Genomic DNA, 20,724 nt, shown 5'->3' with positions numbered 1-20,724 from the left:
ATAAATTTCTAAACTGCTGCTGAATGAAATAAACACAATCAAATAGAATGCGGGACATGTCTTGTGATAATGTGAAACAGAGGGATCTCCAAAAAATCCAATTTTCATATTAAGTGCTTTCAGACTGTCACAACATAATTTTATAGTGGTGTAATTGCTATACTTGGTCAAATTCATTTCAGCTGGGCCAGTTTGTTTCTCTGCTGTTTTCTTTGCATTTGTCCAAACCAGTAATGTACAAATAGACTGATAGCCGTTCTAGAGGCCTTGCCCAGTGCCTGTTATACTCTATTTTCTGGCAACGTTTTGTCAAATTCAGCTGTCATCATGGATAATAGCGATTGATGGAGATGTTAAGATGTGCTATAGGATGAATCACCTTCAGTTTTATGACATATTCGCTGAAAGGGTAGCTCACAGTATGCATGAATGCTTACACATTCATACATATCCACACACGCCCACACATTCTCGTCTTGGTTCGGCTGCTCATTTTCACTGCATGGCTATATTGTACCTGATCTAGCTGTTCAAATTAGATTAGGTTCACTGGAGAAATTTGGTTTGATCTTGTCAAATATATATATATAAAAAAAGATTATTTAGAATAAAAGAAACAAAAACTTGAAAATTGGTAAGGTCTGAAAAATGAATATGCAAAGACATATAATGGGATGCTCTATGGCTCTGTGGCTGTATTGTTTTTCATCTGATACAGAAAATCCTGACTGGCATTTAAATAGACTGCCATAGTGTTGGAAAGTAAGGCATGTTCTCATAAAGGGTGACAGGACATAATTCACGATCAGCAAAAAATGTGGTCTTGGACACGGATCTGCCTCATCTCTCCTGTAAAGGATTTCAGTGCCCCATGCATGATTCAGGAAGCCATTATTTCACTTTAACGACGCCTCGAAACCCTTCAGACCGCAGCAGGAAGTAGTGTGGTGCAGCCAGGATGTTCTAAAGCTGAAAGAGAGTGTTGATGCACGTTTCGAAATGATCGAAATATTGTCAAGTGTCCAAGAGGGGCTCCGACATAATTCTTTCCCTGTGCTGCACTGTATTAGCATTAGACGTCACTCTGTATCATCTTTTGCTTTGAGACAGTTTGAATGGCTGTTCTGGTTAGTCCAGGACCTAATGCATCTGACCTCCTTTCCCTAATGGAAATGGGCCTTTCAGATTTACTCAAGGCTGAAATCACTTGTTTTGTCAACCCAGTGCATCTCGTCCAAAACAGAGGGGGCTCGCTGGCTAGTAACAGCCCACATTGCTTGCAGGGATTTTTCCCGTGTGCATGACCTAAGCCTTTTCAGTGAGCTTTTGTATTATGAATACAGAGAGGAAGCCATGGTTGATGGTTGTTTCTGTTGAGGTAAAAGATTTGTGAGAGTAAACTTTGACACAAAGTTGAGCATGTACTTTTCTTTGATATAATACACACTTGTGCAAAAACCCACTCTTGATTCAGTATGTCCTTGGCCTGTCATGTTCCATTTCTCTTTCCTCTTCTCAGATCATTAAGGGGGAATTGATGCTGCCTGTTCATTATACAAAGGCTAAATGGAAACAAAATGAAAATCTGCCACTCACTGTCAGTCATGATTGCATTATTCCATTACTGCCCATCCATAGTAGGCTCTTAAGTCAAATCATAAGATACAGCCAATGGTGCTTTCCAATTTCTATTTCCTGCTTCCTTTTCTCACCATAAATCTTTAACTAACCAATTAGTAATCTCTTATTTGCTGTTCACTGTGTCACGCTTTGCATCTACAGAGGGTATTGTTTCAAAAACAGACATTAAATATACATGGAAATGCCTGGATGAGAGCTGGCATGTATTATTTATGAGAGAGGAGGATATTTCAATGATTCCCTTTGCGGTTTGAATGGATAGAGCTAGAATTTATGTTTGGTAAGTCATAGAGGCTAGGAGATGCCTTAAAAGTGAAGTGCTATGGCTATAATTAAATGATTAGTTCAATGTTATGGGAAATACACCTCTTTGCTTTCTGGCAAAGAGTTATGAGAGAAGAACAATCCCACTCTTAAATATAAGCGTACAGTCAGAAGGTTGTTAGCTTAGCTTTGCTAAATAATTCAAAATACAAGTTCAATTCAATTCTATTCAGTTCAATTTTATTTTTATTTATATAGCACCAAATCACAACAGCAGTCGCCTCAATTGTAAGGTAAAGACCCTGTAATATTAGAGAGAAACCTCAACAATCAAACAACCCCCTCCGAATAAGCACTTGGCGACAGTGGGAAGGAAAAACTCCCTTTTAAGAGGAAGAAACCTACAGAAGAACCAGTTGGGGGCAGTACTTGTTTTTGTCTGAATCAAGTTTTTTAAAAATATGCACTTGTCCATATTTCTGTTATTCACTAATTACTGACTATTTCATGTATTTAATTTTTTGAAACATGAGGTAATATGTATGGTGGTAACAAATTCCATGTACATTATACAGTATGCTCAAAAGGTAAATCCAAAGAAGAAGCCACACACCAAGGCCAAAAAAAGAGGGCGCTTACACACATGATTTTACATACTGTAAAAATTATTTCTCATATTGGAGTTCTGGGCATCACTGACACATTCTTGGAGAGAAAGGTGTGATTGAAATATGTGGTCCAAGTTTCAATCTGCAGTTGTGTTGATCACAAGGTCAGGCTGTCCTTTACTCCTCCAATGCATATAAAAATCTGCTCTGTGCTTGGTAAAAAGGGAACACCTTCACATGCTCATTATACAGGAACTCAAACAAAAACTCACTTACAGGGTCACAGGAAAGAGGCTGGCATAATTACAGGGAATATAAAACAGACTAAGTTAGTGTAAACATTTCTAGAAAGGTGTTAGTTAGGAATGTTCTCAGAGGTACTCTGACCAAAGAAGCGACAGATACTACTTTAAAAGTGCCTACAACACACAGTATGAAAACAGATGTGCATTTTTTATAAAGTGCTGAAAGTTGTTTTATGTCTTTGCTTATATTTATTTACCTACATATTAATAGAAATTGGCTCAGCTTTCATCAGTTTCTGTGATGATTGTCTTTGCTGGTTTTCCAACTCCTTAAAAAACTCTTAAGCTTAAAACTCTTGAAATTCTTCCCTTCTCCTGGCAGTTTTTCACCTTAATAACTCTCTTAAGGGCTAAGATGCCATTATCTTTACCTGGATTTCCTAGCTGTGTACAGGGATTTTTTGAAAATGTCATAATTTTAGGATTTTTCTTTGCATTTTACCACTCAGCTCTCAGATTAGGGCCCTACAGGTTGCATCTGGCGAGACGTCAGGCCAGTTTCCTGTGACTAGGAGTTAAAGAAGAGAATGCAGGTGACCAGGGTAGTACGAATAAAATAATCAAAGCTGTTACACACGTTGTCAAGATTATGATCTCTGTATCACTTTGTGATCTGCAAGGTTAGCAGTAATATGCCAAAGCCCACACATCCTCTTGACCCCTAATGAGCAGAAGTGAAGAATACTGAGTCAGTAGATGAGTGTCCAACTCACATCTCAATTATTCCCTGTACTGTAGTGCAGAATCATCACTTAGACAAGTTTTTACCAACAGCCAAGATTGCTTTTGGGAACAGGGATGCAATATGGTCCAGAGCAATCTATCCTAGTGTCAATATGTCAAAACACCATCATTCCTTTTTTATAATGTTGCTGATTGTTAGTGCAAAGCCTCTCTGACTGCACTCCATTTGGTTGATAGTACTGGGAGGCTTTTCCAGAAGCTTGTTATCATGGATGATGAATAGTAGACGAGGTGGCACAATACCAAATAACCAAATCTGTAATAAATTGGTTTTATTGGGCGTTGAACTGTTTTTTTATGCAGGAGGTGCAGCTTAAAGTTTGATTTAGGGCCTTCCGTAGCTACATAACAACCACAAGGGGAGATGCTTTTTTTTCTGTGTACATCCACTGTTGCTTAATTGAATTCTTATTGGATTATAAATCCCAGAAAGAAAAGGTTAGTCAAATAAAGAACAGGAAATAAAAATTAAACAGCATACGTAAAATTAAGGATGGTCCACTTACAGTTGAATTTTACTTTAAGCTGGGTTTAAATCGGGAAAACTCACTTATTATGTGTTATTATGGATTCCTATGACAGAATTCTTACTCTCTGAATAGCAAATTATTCATATTCACAGCATCATAACTTCAGATTAGTGGACGTATGAAACTTTTACCATATTGAGGACATTTATTCAACAGTGAGTAAGAGTAATTGCGCTTCAATTATAAATTGTGTTTTTAATCAAGGAAGGCTGGTGCTCAGTCCAATCCACTAATTGCTTTATCCCTGAAGGCATCCACTTACCCTCTGAAGTGACGAGGCTGCTGATGAAGCACACATTATCTGTATATGGGTGTAGGCGATGCTCAAACACAGCATGTGTTTTTCATCTGCTGCTTTTTGATTGCGTTCACAGAACTTAGCTTCACATGGATCTTCAATGAGCACCCCTCGTATGTCACCCAGGACACGCGGCGATTTGTGTCCCAGAAGACGGGCAATCTCTACATCGCGAAAGTGGAACCCTCTGATGTGGGGAATTACACCTGTGTAGTCACCAACACGGTCACCAAAAGCAGCGTTGAAGGTCCACCAACACCTCTGGTCCTGCGCGTTGATGGTATGAAAGAAGCTATTTACTAAAAATACACACAGGGACTGTGTTTTGAGACATGTAAAATTGAGAAAGGCTTTTTTGTTTTTTAATTAAATTATAATTGACTTTCATTAAAACTTGGCAATTTTCACAGCCAAGTCTGAGAGTGTTTTCAGAGTGTTTTGATATTCTCTGATCTGATTGTTGAAAAGATGGAAACACTATTGTCAAAGTCAGATGAATTTATTTTTATACATTCCAGGCACGGCAACCTCTTTGCACTGTGCATTTCATGATGTTATTTTAGAAAGTGGTAAATGAATCTTTTTTTAAAGTAGTTTTAAAGTTAATCTAGAATGCCTGCACATCTGAAAACTGACCTTTCAAGAACAAACTCTTTATTGTCATTACACAATATTTTCTTCCCATGGTGCATAAAAGCTTAAGTAGCATAAATACAAATATAGAATACAATATACAAATACGATATACTGACATGTATTAAAAAGTGTGTGATACCATTAAGGAATAGGTAAAGTAATTCTGTCACTGTTTAAGGTACATATACTTTTCTCAGCTTGACTAATTTGCACAACGTTACCATCACATAGAAATTAATGTCATTGTTTTTAGATTAAGAGATGATGGCAGGATAAGTAAGAGGTGTTTACAGTGAATATGTAAAAGGAGGTCAGCCCACCTACATAGCAATATATGCACTGTCCTGGGGTCACTCGTTTGTGTCTATATTTTTAACATGTTGTACAAAAACAGTATACATTTTTATTTTATTTAGTTTTCTTTCACAGAATGTGTTTTTGTGTATAATTATACAAATTATATGTGCAACAGTACTTGTTTTGGATGAAAAATACATGAGTGTAATCATTTCTATCATTTATGACTTTGACTTGACTCATTAAGTTAAACGTTTTCACTGTGCATTTATAGAAAATAATTGAAATTTAAATCTACAAGCCAACAAATGCAATCAAAAACATCTCCCAGAGTGAGATGTAGAAGTTCTTAGAGCCCATATACAGCATCATCACATAGTGATCTAAAGTATGTTTTGATTTTCTTTCATTGTGACCTTTTCAGTCCTTAAGCTGAAAGAATCCCCCTCTCATATATGTGAGGCATCTCTCCCTTTTTTCTCTCTGTAACTGCAGGTGTGATGGGCGAATATGAGCCAAAGATTGAAGTGCAGTTTCCTGAAGTTGTCCCCGTTGCTAAGAGCTCCACTGTCAAACTGGAATGTTTTGCACTTGGAAAGTACGTCCCGCTGTGAATTGTTACGCCACTTTCATAACTACACACTGAGCTGTTTGCTTTGCCATTGTAAGCTGCATGGTAAGAGCAAAAAAAAAATACTCTTCTTGTTTCACAGACTGTAAAGAAAAGAAACACTCACAACTTCATGTTTCATGTTATTTCTACTTAAAAGCACTTTATTGCTAATATTCATTATTCTTTCTCATATATTAAGTGAAGGTAGATCTCAATAATATACCAAAATACTCATTGGCCATTTTTAGTTTTGCAGCTCTAATATTTGAAAGTTGCTTTCAAAGACATTTGTGAAATGCATAAATTTGTATAATTGAAATTGTGCAAATTCAATAATTGTAGAAAGATTTTTAAATTCTACACATAATATTTGTACAAGCCTTCTTCATTTTTCTGTCACAAAAAGGTGGCTCCATATCCATATAAGTCAAATAAACAATCAACAACCAATGAATATATTAGCATGGACTGTCACCAGTTTATTATGTTAAACACCAGTGTTGATATATGTTGTTTTTGCGTGTGTGTGTATTTTTGTGGTTTTAGCCCTGTGCCAACAATCAGCTGGAAAAAAGTGGATGGAGCCTCCTTTACCAGGAAGGTGGACATAAATAAAGCCAGTGGAGTTTTAGAAATCCCTTACTTCCAGCAGGAGGATGCCGGGATGTACGAATGTGTGGCAGAGAACAGCAGAGGAAAAAACTCGGTGAAAGGAAAGCTGTCTTATTACGGTGAGCAGGAGCGCGGTTTGCCTGTGTTTGATCTCAAACTTACCTTACTTCACACCTCTCAGAGATTAAAAAAATATCTCATGCCTTCAACCTGTCAGTCTTCTTCCTCATATGTCATGTAGTTTCAGAGACTTTTACCAAATCCTTTACCCACTGATTCATAACCTTATTTAAACCTCTTCAGAGGTTCACTGCTCTGAAGTATGATTGAAAATCTTTCGAACAGGAGTGCGCCATTGGCGTGGAGTGTAACAGAAAGTTTTATATGTTGTCATGCAATCTGTGGTTTTTATTAGAGCCTGTATACAACTGCATCATATAGTGGGATGTGGTAGTAAATTAACCTATTACCAGTAGTACAGTTCAGACAAGCTCCTTATTGAGCCAGCAGGTAAGACGGGGCACACAGATTTATACCACCTTTCAGAGAGGCGTGATTTTTCCTTCACCACACTGGACTTATGGACCATATTCTGAAAAAGCTTTTAGCAGTCCTTGATTAAGTATTTTTATGGCTTTTCTCTCCATTATTTTGCAGTTTATGCATTGATGATATCTGCCCACGAGTCCCAATAGGGATGTGCTTGAGTGAAATCATCAAATCCAGATTTTTCTTTCCTGTGAAGGAGGATGTCTTTGATATGATAATAGGGTTTTTTTTTTTGCAGGAGCTGTGGGTTAGATGAAATGCTCACAGTACCTGTTGGTAGGCTGAGGACTGAATATGCATTACTCCAAGCAGTAGCATGGCTGACAATGCTTAAAATAAGTAAAATGATCAAGTGTTATGGTCATGTTCTAAACAAGGTAGTGATTTTTCAGCAACTTATAGCTAGAGCGCTGGCCTCTGTGCCTCATCTCAGCTACAGTTGTGGGGAAGTCATGTTTCTCTTTGTAAGATTTAAGTCGTGTCTCATCTCAAAGCCCCACAGATTGACCAGCTGCCAGGTGATAAAAATCAGTAATCTCATTTTAAAGTCCCATAGACAGGGGCTTGTGGGACATCCATCAACTCTGCAGAAGAATAGAAGAATCAATACGGGGATGTGGAGCTAGTGACAACAAAACAGAACGAGCACAGTAACAATAAGGGTCGGCCTCTCTCCTTTCATTCCCCGCTTAATTGTCCTTCTGCAGTTCCAGGGGGTTTTAAGTAATCAGATCATGGTTTACTGCATTCGAATGGGCTCAGTCTCAATCAGATTGACTTTGTGTAGAAGTCACTTGCATGGCTTCTTCCATTCCATTATGTTATCTCAGACAACCTCATTTGTAATGTTGTTAACAGGCTGTCATGCACTCCTGTTTCTATAGTCACACATTTTCAGTACTTTGCACATTTACCATACTAAATGTACTTCCCTCTATCAAAATGATCATTAAAATAACCATTTGATAACAAAATATTATCGGATCTCTACTGAACAGGAAATGCACCCATAGCTACTCATATTGCTTTACAAAGAGTTGTATTCACAGACACAATAGTCCATAAAAGCAGCCATCCTTTCTTCCATATAAAGATTTGTTGTTTGTTTGTCTTTTATGTTATTAAACAGCAGAATTTTTTTATATGGCAGTAACCCCACCCCTATGCTAAGGTTCATAAAATGCGGTACAACTAATTTATATTGATTGTCTTATTAAATAATCACATTTTGATCTGAAATGACACCATTTATAAAACACTGTATTTTAAATGGAAAATGATTGGCTGAAGTTGCTGTACGTGGGTGAGGAGCTCCTTTGCAAAAAAACCTCCTTGGCACTGAATGTGCTATAGGTGCTAATACTTTATGATATTATTATTATTACATTATTAAAGTAGCACACCTAATCAAGCCTGACTGACTCTCATTGACCCTGGCAGGGTGTCATGCATTTGCGTGGGTGCTTCCTGGGGTCCATAAATCTTATATAAGGTGCTGGCTATTTGTGCGGCAGGAAAACCACCATTATGTCTTTAAATTGATATGACAAGTGTCAAAAAGTCACTTGCCTATGTTACCAACTGCACTGCGGAAAGCAAAGAAGCAGAGAGCCATTGTTAGTGTCAGTGGACCCGCATCTTTTTAAACTTCTACACTTTACCGTGGATGGTCTCACCTATTCACTATTGATTTTTCTCTGTGCTAACCTTATAAAGCATTACTTATTTATATATTTTCCATGTCGAGGTCAGCTTCAAGTTAATTAGGAGTACATTTATGATTTGTGCCCTTGAATGCTTTTTAAAGAAGTAATTGCCGTGCTTGGCTAATTCATAGATTTTTTTTTTCAAATTCCGCTGCTTGAGGTAATGCTAAGGCATGTGTTTAGGTATAAAGTGTTAATTTAAAAAAAAAATATATATATATATATATATGTGTGTGTGTGTGTGTGTGTGTATTTTGACTTTCTAGCTGCACCTCACTTTACTGAAAAGCCTCAGGATGTACAGAAGACCATTGATGAGACTCTGGTGTGGGAATGCAAGGCCAGTGGCAAACCAAAACCCTCGTACCGCTGGCTGAAGAATGGAGAGCCTCTGGACCCCATGGAGGTAAAATGGATTTCTTCCTAAACTGAGATTTCTTACATTGCTGCAAAGACACATAAAAAAGCCAATTCCCTCCTCTGTGCAGCACTGGCCCCCACAAAAAAGCACAACAAAAATAGAAAGAAACAAATGAAAAATAAATTAAAATAATACAAAATGGGTAAAAAAAAAAAGAAAAGAAAGAAAAGGATCTTACCTTTGATCACAAAATCAGTCTGAAACAAAGAAGCATCACCTTTTCAGACTGAATTGTCAAATTAACTTTGGCTGAATTGTCAAACACTGAAGATTCTTTGAAACAAGATAATCAAATGATAACTCTACTTTCATGCCAGAAAATCAGTTTAAAATTGTGGTTGTGCAAATCACTTGCTGGCCAAACTCCTCTGCTGTTTCAGGTGGTTGGTTGTAAGACTTTGCAACATAGCAGCAAAAAACAGAACAGTTTAGCTATCCTGCTTTTTTATTTTTTCATCTACACGTTTTAACCACACACATAATAAACATGCACTGTGTGCTTACTTTTCTCCTTAGATTTGGTTCCATAAAAGATGCATTTAATTACCAGCATAAAAACATACTAATTTGTCCTCTCCACCTCTAATCAATACCAAGTAGTACGAAGGTGTGCTTTGAAAACAAGCACATTAAGACTACTGAAAGACTGAAGTATATAGGCTAGTAGTTAAATGGTATTGTTATTGTTAGCAGCATAGCAATATTTCTTTTTCCGTCAACAGCCCTTAACCAGTTCATTGGGTGGAGATGAACGTAATTTAATGTGTAAGATGAAAGATGATAAGATCACAGCAGATTCCTGCAGTAACACGCAGTGCATCTTGGTTAAAGGATGCACTGCGTGTTACTGCGCTGTTTTGCTGGGATTCACTTTGCTTCGAAGCAAATAATGCTTCCAACTCATAGGCTTGTACTTGGCAAGAACATGTCAATTTGAAATGCCTCTATTTGCTTGGGACTAAATTTGGCATCAAACGTGTGTGTGTATGTGCCGGGGGTGGGTGTTTGTATGTGTTTTGCAAAGGAGCCAAAGTGATGCCATTTTCTGCCTGTCATCAACTGGGGACTTTGTCGACAATTTAGCGCTCAATCTCACTCTTATCTGCAACTCTCAATTTTATCATTAAGTCTCTCCTCTCTGGGGAGGGTGAGAAATGCCTTATCATCCAAAGTGCATTTCACATTTAGGCAATTTGCCTTGTTTTGTGTTATTGTGCTGCTGGAGTGAGTGTGCTTTCTGCCTAAAAAGACCAGCTCTAGAGAATCACAGTCACCGATTGTGTCAGAATTTGGGCTGGGTGTAATGGGCTCAAAACTGGACAGTTCCTATTTAGTTTGGACATGCTTTTAAAGGGGGGGCTGGTGGGGTTTTGTTGTCTGGAACTGAGATAGGTACCCCAAATATGTGGCACTTTAATTTAAGAGCTTAATGTCAACACACAAGCACCAAGGAAGATTACGTTTTTGCCATTATGACACCAAAGTATTAATCTGCAAAGTCTGTATGAGGAGCAGCTTAAGTCTGAATCTGTAAAAATAGGCAATATTATTTGAAACATTTTATCTCTGAGCCATTTCAAGTTTTATTTATTTGAAAGCCCACACATGCTTAACCACAGGAAGCCCTTATCATTCCACATGCGCATTTGCAGCATTGATTAGTAAATAACTGTAAAACTTCCTTTGGCAGGTAGCCAAGGTAACATATTCTCTGTACATGTGGCTATATTAATGAGGTGGGGTGTTACCATTTTCAAAATGCCACCGTCAACCGCGGCAACAGTAAATCAATTTCCAAACCCAAAGGTCAGCAGTGTAGAAGGAGAGGGAGCAGGAGGGGAAGGCCAAGGGGGCCATTTGTTATTCCTCATTAGAATGGATCAGTTCTCTCTCCCTCCTCTCTGTCTCAGCATCCTCGGCGCTTTCTTTCTCTTTCTTAAGCTATCTTTCAAGCTTTTTCCTCCCTCTCCACCTCATTTTCCGTCTGTTCCAAGGGAATTAAATGGCGCAGAGGAGAGCTGTCACTTCAAAATGTCACCCCGGCAAAACAAGAACCCACTCATGTTTGTACTTTTTTCACTACACTACCAGCTCCGCCTTTTAGTTACATACACGAGAGTTGGTTTCTCTGCCTACGACCCTCAAAACCTGCTACGTGCCTTCCGCAGTTCTAATGGTGTAGTTGCATACCTGCGACAGTCTAGCTACTATAGGTGAGCGATAGGATCACTACAAGATACAGAGAAAGCAGCAACAAGGTGCCCATGACTTAACTTTTCAGAGCTCAGTTTGATAAAGTGTTCATATCAGACAGGAGTCAAGCATAATTAAAGATGCTGATAAAGTAGACAATGCCACAATTTGTCTTCAGTGCTAAGGAGATTGTGATAGAGCTACCACTAAGTGTCAGGGTACAGAATAGCGCAGAATGGCACCAACCTGTGCTTTTATGGGTTCGTAAGTGCACAGCCCTGGGCTTGTGCACTGTGTAACCTGAAAAGAACCATCTATCATCTATTCAAAATCCTCCCTCTCTTTGTGGTCCTCTCCCTCTCTCTTTATCATTTTCTTTTTTCCTTGAATACACATACATGCACCCAGCCGTAGCCAAATTTATGGGACTGCTTATTTTCCACCTGGAAACTGCTGGATGCATCAACACCCAGGACATCCTCTGGCGGTGGTTTTAGTTGCTAGGTCAGCCATGTCTCTTATCTTGTTACTAGTCGTCAGAAAGAACTCTATTTGAAAGTCCTCTGCGGTGTCACAGACTGACGTTAAGGGACAGTCCTTGTCTTTTCAAGTGCCAGTGCTGTAATGATTCCAGACGACAGACAGACTGACGGCAGGACCCTCTGGACTACTTTGTCAGAGGCATTAAAAGGTCCAGCTACACTCTATGGAAAGATCAAGGGCAAGAACAATGAGTGCTGCCACAATTAAATTGGGGTAACTATAAAACGGGAGAAACAAGAGGTGCCAAACCTTGTAAAGGTCAAACGAGCAGTGGAAAGTGAAGAACTTTGTATCAGTTTTATTACGAAGGTGTTTTTGAAGGTATATGTATTCATTTTAAAACAATTAATAGCATTGTATATCTATATCTATATATATTTATAAACTATGTACTGAGTATTTGGTGGAGTAAAAAAAGAGTCAGCAGCAAGTTTGATGTGCTTGATTTTAATTATTGTTCTGTAATGAATATTAATTAAATCTCTCAATATAGCTCTGCCCACTGTAAATCTTTTCAGTCTAGCACTTTTACTGTATCATATACTTGTTAAAATACTAATTTTACCGTTAGAGACGTGCTGTCAAGTTCTCCTCGGTTTCAGTAAAACACCAGTTGAAGTGCAGAGTACGTGGAGTACCAGAATACCATCTACAAAGATGGTGGTCCTGATTAGATGCGAACCTTGGAGTGTACTGGGGCATATTTTGCACCTGAGGCAAGAACCTTCAGTTGCTTCCTCGAATATTCTCTAAACTTGTTTGTTGTCTGGCTGTTGAGCAGTTTTCATTTCAGATCATTTTAAGTATTTGATGCATGCATGTGTGTCTTTCTCTCTCCAACAGGACAGAGTTCAGGTGAATAATGGAGTTCTGACAATCAGCAGCTTGAACCTGGCTGACATTGGCATGTTCCAGTGCGTGGCAGAGAACAAGCACGGTCGAATCTTTACCAATGCCGAGCTGAGAGTTGTAGGTAAGACCAAAGATAGAAAGCTGTTCATTTGTCTAAATTAACAAAACAGAATTTAACCCAAGGCTATATCTCTTATACCTGCTAGAATAAAAATGCTAAATACATTTTTCCAGTAACATTCTCCTTTTTTACTCTTTCAGAAAAGTCTTTGCAATACAATAAATATGAGTTTTCTTCACTCTGTGAAGGAGACTGAGGAAAAAACACAATTATTTCTGAAGTTCTGTTGCCAGTAGTACTCTAGCTCTGTGCACATGACCTTATTTGATGCTTGTCCATGCCTAGCAAGGCCGAAGTGACTGACATGTTTACTGGACTGAGTGTTTGTGTATACCAGGATAAAACAACTATATGTTGAATAGTTATATATTATGTTATTCAAATATCATCAGGCAGAGTTTTCAGCTAGATCGTCAAGAGGCACATGATAAAATGGCTTGTTTCAGACAGATGATGACCTTAGAGGGTGCACTGATACCAAGCATAACATAAATAAGAACAACTTTTTACTGTCAATTATGCAAATATGCTCATTATGCACAGTTTCCAGAATATTACCAGAAAACCTCCACTTCTTGTGAAGTTCATGGATCACATGCGTTTGTGTTTTTGATGTATGGTTACTTTCGGTAGATGCAGTGTAATTATGGAAGATGAGGCATGTCTCAAAGTACAGCTGCAGTAGCTGACACAATATGCAGTGTATACTGTAGAGTTAGAGTAAAAGGCTTTTGGTTTGGAGAAATTGTCAAAAGGCAGGCACATAATTGGCAACAGGAATTCTGGTCAACAGGTAAAGGTAGTACAAAACAAACAAGATGCTGAAATCGTCTGGGTACGAAGAGCTGAAAAAATATATTCCATATCTTGTCTGGTATACTTACTCATTTGGCTCTGCACATTTGGGCTATTGTTTTGGAAACAGAGTGAATCCTTTTCCTGCAAACTGCATTTTAAGTACTTTGGCGTGTGAGTTTGATGCAATAACATTTGTAAAACTCTCAGGAGCAATGCCACGGCTCGACAGATGAGGTTTAAACGCTTTCTGTTCAGAAACATATCTAACGCTGACAGTCAGCTGAACATAAAGTAACTGCAAGAATGCAGACAGGGTTGATGATGTAAAGGTCACAGAGCCGCTCGGCTTAAATGTTTGGTGCGAAGGTCTAAAATTACTGTAGCAGTAAAACAGTCACCACACAAGAGCTTGGCCACTAATTGTCAGCGATTACTAATACCTAATGCCAATAACTTGTTGTATTGTCACAGAAAGTTAACTGGATTTGCATATTGCATCAGAAATATAATGAATAATTAATAAATAGTTTCAGTTATAAGACATCTAAATATGTTGGAAACTTGAGTAGGTGGATTTGTTTATAATTAACTATGTTAAGCTTGCCTGGCTAATTAAATTCAATTATTATTATTGCTTTTTCTCTTTTCTCAAGTAGAGAATATGACAGACATTGGTCTACGCGACCTGCTTTTAAGTTACCCATTATAAACAGATTGTACTGAAAGTCCCGAGGTCATATAAACCACCCATGTAAACAGAGAAAACGAGGAAGACAGAAACTCTTGGCTTGCTTTTCACACAGAGTGTCAAGAAATAATTGTGAGGGGGCAATATGTGCATAGGTGCAAGCGTACATTGTTGTATAGTGCTGCATACGCACGTGCACCGGCATATGTTGGCAGGTGCTCAGCCATGTCACTGGCGCCAGGCTGTGTATTCACTTTGAAGAGCTTTCTGCTGAGTAGTTTCGCATACAAAACAGCTCCGGACGACGGCGCCTTAGTAATTAAGGCCTAAAGCAACAGCAGCAAAGCCTCCCTCTTGTTTTACATTCGCTCGTTTTGCTTCAGAGTCCCGCGGTTTTATCTTTAATGCATAATGTCGTCCCAAGGAAATCTGGAAAATCACTTTCTTTTCAAATAAAATGTCCCACGTCTGTTCTCCTGCATTTACGGATGCATTACAGTGGATATGTGTGTGTTGAAAGAAAAGGATGTGAGAGCTGACCTGCCTAATGGATTTAGTGACCTGCGTGTTTTAGGAAGCTCAGGCACTCTAGCTCTTCCACCTTGCTCATCGGTCTCTTTTTCTCCCTTTCCTTTTTTTTACACCTCTCTTGTCTCCCTCACAGTATTCACATGCCTTTCCACTTTTCTTTTCTTTTTTGTCCACCAGCAATTGCTCCAGACTTCTCCCAGAACTTGTTGAAGGCCCAAACTTTGGCCCGACAGGGTGGCGACGTTCTAATCGAATGCAAGCCCAGGATGTCTCCTCGAGGCATGATTTCATGGCGGAAGGGAAAGGAAGCCCTGAGAGAGAGCCACAGGTAACAGGTTTCTTTGTGTTGAGCTGTAAGTGTATTGAGTGGGGGTTCACTATTGTTTAGCTTTTCTGCTTTACTTGCAGAATGGTTTTTTATCGATGTATTCAATTTTTCCCTACTTGATATTCAAGTGACAAATAACAAAGAGTAAAATCACAGTGTGACACAATGCAATTTGAATTGCATAGTGTGCTCTCTCCCTGCTTTCTGTGTTTCCTTCCTGAACTCTGTTGTAGTCTTCAGGCTGTGCTCAAAGCTGAGTTTCTGCACTGTTTACTTAAGGTAATTGGGCATTCCTAGACTGCGGCACTTGGATCGATGCACTGATCCATCAGCTCATTAGCTGCATGTAAGGCCTGGAGGGTCATTAGAGCACAAGTTAGACGATGAGCCAGACCACCAGCAAGACACGGAAGGAGTGAATCCCCAAAAGGACGGATCAATTGACGGCTGCTGGACATACATTCTTTTATGATAATGTTGGTGACACAAGGGAAACCAGCTATACAACTTGTTTTATTAAAAGTCAGGTTAAGTACAGATCAATGTGATGCCGCTGTGTGCTGGAGAGCATAAGGCAAAAGGAAAAACAAATGTTAATCAGACAAGAAGGAAAAACAAGTCTTCCCCTTGAGACATAATACTGGCTAAGGTAGAAGTAGGAAGTAAAGTTAGTGACTGATGGAGATTTCTACTGTTTGCTCACACAATGCAGCAAATGGATGCATGCAGACATTCACTTTTCCTCAATAATGTGTTTTTTGGGGCAAATATTTTAGGTGTACTGCTTTAATCTGCCATTGTATGATAGTAAATCACTCGCTCTCTGTTTGACAACATCTGTATTTTGAACAGCAGTGCACCAGCAGTAGGTAAAGCTCGCCTGCTGGCAAATCCAGTGATGTAGCAGGGGTTCACATTTCTCTCTTGACATGGGATTAATTGTTCACCTGGCCCAGCAGCTTTTCCACATCTAACCTCTGGGATACCCACTGACACTGCAGTGGGGGGTGCCGGAGGTTTTGTCATGTCTCGGCTCTCTGCTGCAAGAGTGTAGGTTTGGAAATCATGGGGTTCGATTTCTTCACTTCAGAGAAATATTTTATTTGCAGCAGCAAATGGTTGCAAATGGCTGATAAATATTGGGACCAGCTTGCAGATTTATCACCCTCTTAAGTATTGAAGGAAATTGCATCCATATTGCATTATCAATTGTACCTATAAAGGCCAGATTTGCCCTGTGGGATTTAACGTTAGAGCCTTGCCCTGAAGTGGGAAAGATGCATGCAAGACGTTAGGTTCTGACATTATTGCAACATCTCTTGCAAGCCTATTCCCTTGTTCCTGGCTCATTAGCATTTACTTTGCTCCACATCGAAATGGGGGCTGTTACCAATGCTATTACAGCAGTGGCACAACACTAATCCATCCCACTGGCTCAACTAAAGTACCCATAATTCCTTCTAATCTTCCAGGGATAATGTTTTCAAGGATCTGGAGTAGGAGAAAACAAATCAACTAAGAACAATGCGGGATCTGATTAATGAAATCATGCAGGGGTGATACCTACTCCAGCTCGCGTTCCTAGTATTCACAGTATAACGAAATAATTTTATAACAGGGTTTCTGTGCACTTATGTGGAGAACTTTGAGGTCAACGATAAAGTGCTTACCTTAATTTAATTTCAGCGCTGACCACTGCCAGCTATTGCAAAACGGATATAGGAAATAGCTCTCAGGAATATTACCTTTAGATTGAACCACGGTGCTTAAGATCGTTATGCTAAACGGTAGTATATGTATCACTTTATCATGTAATGGCAATCAATTTATAATCCTAGTACTCAAAGAGCTTTCCAGCTGTGTTTCCAGAATGTGCTTCACTTGTGAGTGACACAAGTAGTACCCAAGTATACTGCAAGTTCGTAGTAATACGCTGAGTTAATTATGCAGCGCTTTTTAAGTTGGCTAAAGTAATGTTTTTCATTTACAGCCTCTTGATTTTTGTTGCACCATGGAGAAACAGTGCAGGCTTTTAGATCACAGCCAGAAGCTCACTTTAACACCAGCAAGAAAGGTTGAAGTAAAGTGTCTGTTTACTATATCACACTGCTCAAGCTTTTATTTGCCCCACAAATTTCCCCAGTGCCTTAATTGCTCCAGGGCAACCTTTTAAAGGAAGGGGAACCAAGCAAAAGCATTTCAGGCTGATAATTCTCCTTACATCTTTATCCCACACCTTTACTTTGTAGCTTTGGTGAAGACGAGGCCTGACATTGTCTGCTGCACTGTTTAATGGCAAGTGTTATCCGTGTGACATCTCATATCCATAACTCTTTGTTATAGCCCATTACAAAGGAAAGCCCTCAGTTCAGTTTGGAGAGTACACCCACAGCTCCGTGGGGAATGGGCACCGTTGAAGGGGCTAATGTATTTTAACTCCTTCAGCCTTTGATGCGACACAGGTCGTTTTAAAACATTTTAACGGATCCACGTTGCCTTAAAGGGACCTTTTAAAAATCAGCGTTTAAGCTCCCGTTTCATACCAGTTATTTCTGAAAACCTGGCCTCTAACCGTTACTCCATAATGTGCAGTTCAGTTGATGATGTGGGAGCTTCTAGTGTGGGTTTGCAGGGCAAGACATTTATTGACAGGATAATTGATTTGTAAGGATACAAATATGGTCAGAAGATTGTTGAAAGGCAGTATCAAAAATTGTTGGGAGATAATTTAATCAAATTGTCATGACCTTTCCGACCGAAGAAATAAACCGAAGACAGATTTTCCACTGCGGTTCGGCTTTGTAAAAGAGATGACGCCGAAGGATTTTCTCCTTTGCATCCATCAAAAATGTCAATAACGCATTTTGCCTTCGAGCGCTGAGTGTTTGTTCGGCGTTGTAGTCTCTTCCTTTGACAAATTAGTTTTCAACGCAGAAATCCTGACACATGGCAATAATCATGTCTTCCGTTTTGTCAGTTAAACCATCTCATCCCAATCTAAGTGTAACATCTGTTTCACATTAGGAAATTTTAATTTGTGCTCATGAGGCTTAATGAGTTTGTAATAACTTTGACAACACCCGAACAAATTAGTTCAACCAGCAGTGGCTGTCTTGCACGACCGAGAAAGTTGAGTTTTTTTATTGTCTTTTTTTTTTTTTTTTACAGTTTGCTATTTTATTGAAGACTGCAGGGACTTTTTCTATATAGCTTCCCCTCTGGGATGATCAGGGCTGGTGGAGACAGTGTGGACATTTCAGCAAGTCACATTCAGAGTGACAACTGAGAGATAGCTTTTTGTAACAAGTAGTTTGTCATGCTTCTGTGCTTAATTTCCTTCTCTCTACAAAGTACAACAGATAATGAGCGACAATTATAAATAAATAATGTAAGTTTACGCCTTCATTATTTTCTGTGGAAATCAAGATAAGTGAAAAACAGCAGATATCCTCTTTCTCTAATCATGGCAAGCTAAGTGTCTTGAGTAAGCAAGGCATGTGATAAATTACATCTAGTAATTAAAGGAAAATCAGAGATGGCAGTGGAAATGTGTTTTTTAAAACCCAGCAGAAAGGTTAGATGCTAACTGTAGGTGCTTTGCGACATATCAAACCAATCTCGTGTGAGTGATATATGATAATGCCATGATGAAATATGGGTTTTGAAATGAATGGTTGTGTTGCCCTGCATGCTGAACACATGAATAAATCCTTTTAGCTTTTAATCTGAGCATTTGTTCTCCAGCTTGTGGCCAATTTTTTCTTTTTTTTCACCAAGGCAAAAGGGTGCATTTTTGGCATCACATTAAATAGAATTAATCAAACCCTTTTATTTCATTATTTTGTACCTCAATCACTTGCGCGGCCGTACTTTTCTAAAGTGTTTGGTTGCATAAGGCGTTAGTGGATCTCAACAAACAAGTTTCCCACTTACATGGTTTTTTTCTCCCTCTTTTATCCTCCGTCCTTGACTACATTCAAACACACCGTAATGTGGCAAGATGAATTTCGTTAAGCCTATTTTGTAACATGTTATTTGTGCCCACATTTTCAGTGCATATTCAAGGCCTTGCTGACACCGACATGCTTTTAAGACCTGTTTTCGAGTGTTTTTAGTGCTGCTGGAGTGAGCGGCAGCATTTTTGTGCTTTCCTTTTTTCCCCATTTCTCAGCTTTCCATGCTTGTTATATGCCAATAAGAGCAGAGAAAATATTTCTTGATTTCTTTGATTTCTGTTTACAGTTGGTTGGTTTATAGTCAAAAATTAAAAGCATCTACTACTACCAAAACAGCAAATAGCCACCCCACAATAACAGCGACAGGTCGTGCAGGCACTGTTAATGCTAGGTTCCTGCTTATGTAAAAGCACTGAAAGGCTAACAAATTAATCAGATAATGAACTTGATGTTTTTATGCATTTCAAATATACAGCATGTAAAAATGTGTAATTAACTTTTGTTTTACCCTTTACAGAGTTATGGTGTTGGATAATGGAAGCCTGCGGATCTCCAATGTTAGTAAATCGGATGCTGGAATGTACACATGTGTAGCCAGAAACCAGTTTGGAGTAGCGAGTAGTGCTGGCAGCCTTTTGGTAAAAGGTAAATAATTGTTCCCTATGCCTAAGCACACGAACAGTGTCTATGTCCCCCCCCAACAAGTATTTCATTAATGAGTTTGTTAGCTTTTGTTTGTTGAACCTGTTTGTATTTGTATTTTCTTCAGTTTTTTCCATCTAGCCTTTGCACTAAAGTAAAGCATTTACTTTATGGAAAAACCTCAAGCGAATAGACGTCTGCTTTAAAGCTGTGAGACACAGTGTTACTCTTTAGATGAGCACTGAGCATCACTGCAAAGCTGAGGACCAAACAGCAAGGCAGAATTCCTGGTGAACTGTATACAGTCCAATTAGCTGATTGACGGTGGCTGGAGGAATTGGAACATGAGGCCCATTGAATTCTTGCACCATTATGTTTAATTCATACTTTTTTTGCAGAGTGGCACGTAGCCATGTTTAGTTTGTTGAAGATTCCTTTCCCTTTATTTCGGGCACTTTTGCCGAGCAAGGAATTTTCTGGGTCTTTCTAAAAAGCAGAGTCAACAACACTGCTCTATTAAAATGCCTTTTGGTGATTCCTCTTCACAAGTACTTTAAATTGCAAATTGCTTTGCAAAGAAGCCCAATTTTGCTGTCTTTTTCCCCCCACAGCCTCTTTACACATAGCAATGAATGCAGTATATATATGTGTGTGTATGTGTGTGTGTGTGCATGTGTGTGCCTGTATGTGTTTTCTGTCTGTGAAAGAAATTTTATTCACAAAAAATGCAGATTTATGATATTAATCAGTAATTATTCTATAGTAATGCTTAATTAGTTAATTAATATATGTCCAGATAATTTGTTTTGTGTTTTGGTTTGGTCATTTTTAGGGGTTTTTTTGACAAC

The 20,724-nt window shown here is 38.8% G+C and overlaps 1 protein-coding gene across 1 annotated transcript in view; it reads left to right on the top strand.

The window, feature by feature from the left end:
- Positions 1-20,724, top strand: part of cntn3a.1 (contactin 3a, tandem duplicate 1) — an 86,889-nt gene that overhangs the window by 49,251 nt on the left and 16,914 nt on the right. Inside the window, exons 6-12 of the mRNA XM_026153117.1 lie at positions 4,467-4,670; positions 5,819-5,921; positions 6,483-6,667; positions 9,070-9,209; positions 12,804-12,933; positions 15,128-15,278; positions 19,752-19,879. Of these exons, the coding sequence (XP_026008902.1) occupies positions 4,467-4,670; positions 5,819-5,921; positions 6,483-6,667; positions 9,070-9,209; positions 12,804-12,933; positions 15,128-15,278; positions 19,752-19,879 (1,041 nt within the window). The remainder of the gene's footprint in view (positions 1-4,466; positions 4,671-5,818; positions 5,922-6,482; positions 6,668-9,069; positions 9,210-12,803; positions 12,934-15,127; positions 15,279-19,751; positions 19,880-20,724) is intronic.

The sequence above is a fragment of the Astatotilapia calliptera genome, chromosome 20, assembly GCF_900246225.1.
Source record: "Astatotilapia calliptera chromosome 20, fAstCal1.2, whole genome shotgun sequence".
Lineage (NCBI taxonomy): Eukaryota > Metazoa > Chordata > Actinopteri > Cichliformes > Cichlidae > Astatotilapia > Astatotilapia calliptera.
This window is presented reverse-complemented; position numbering and strand designations above follow the sequence as displayed.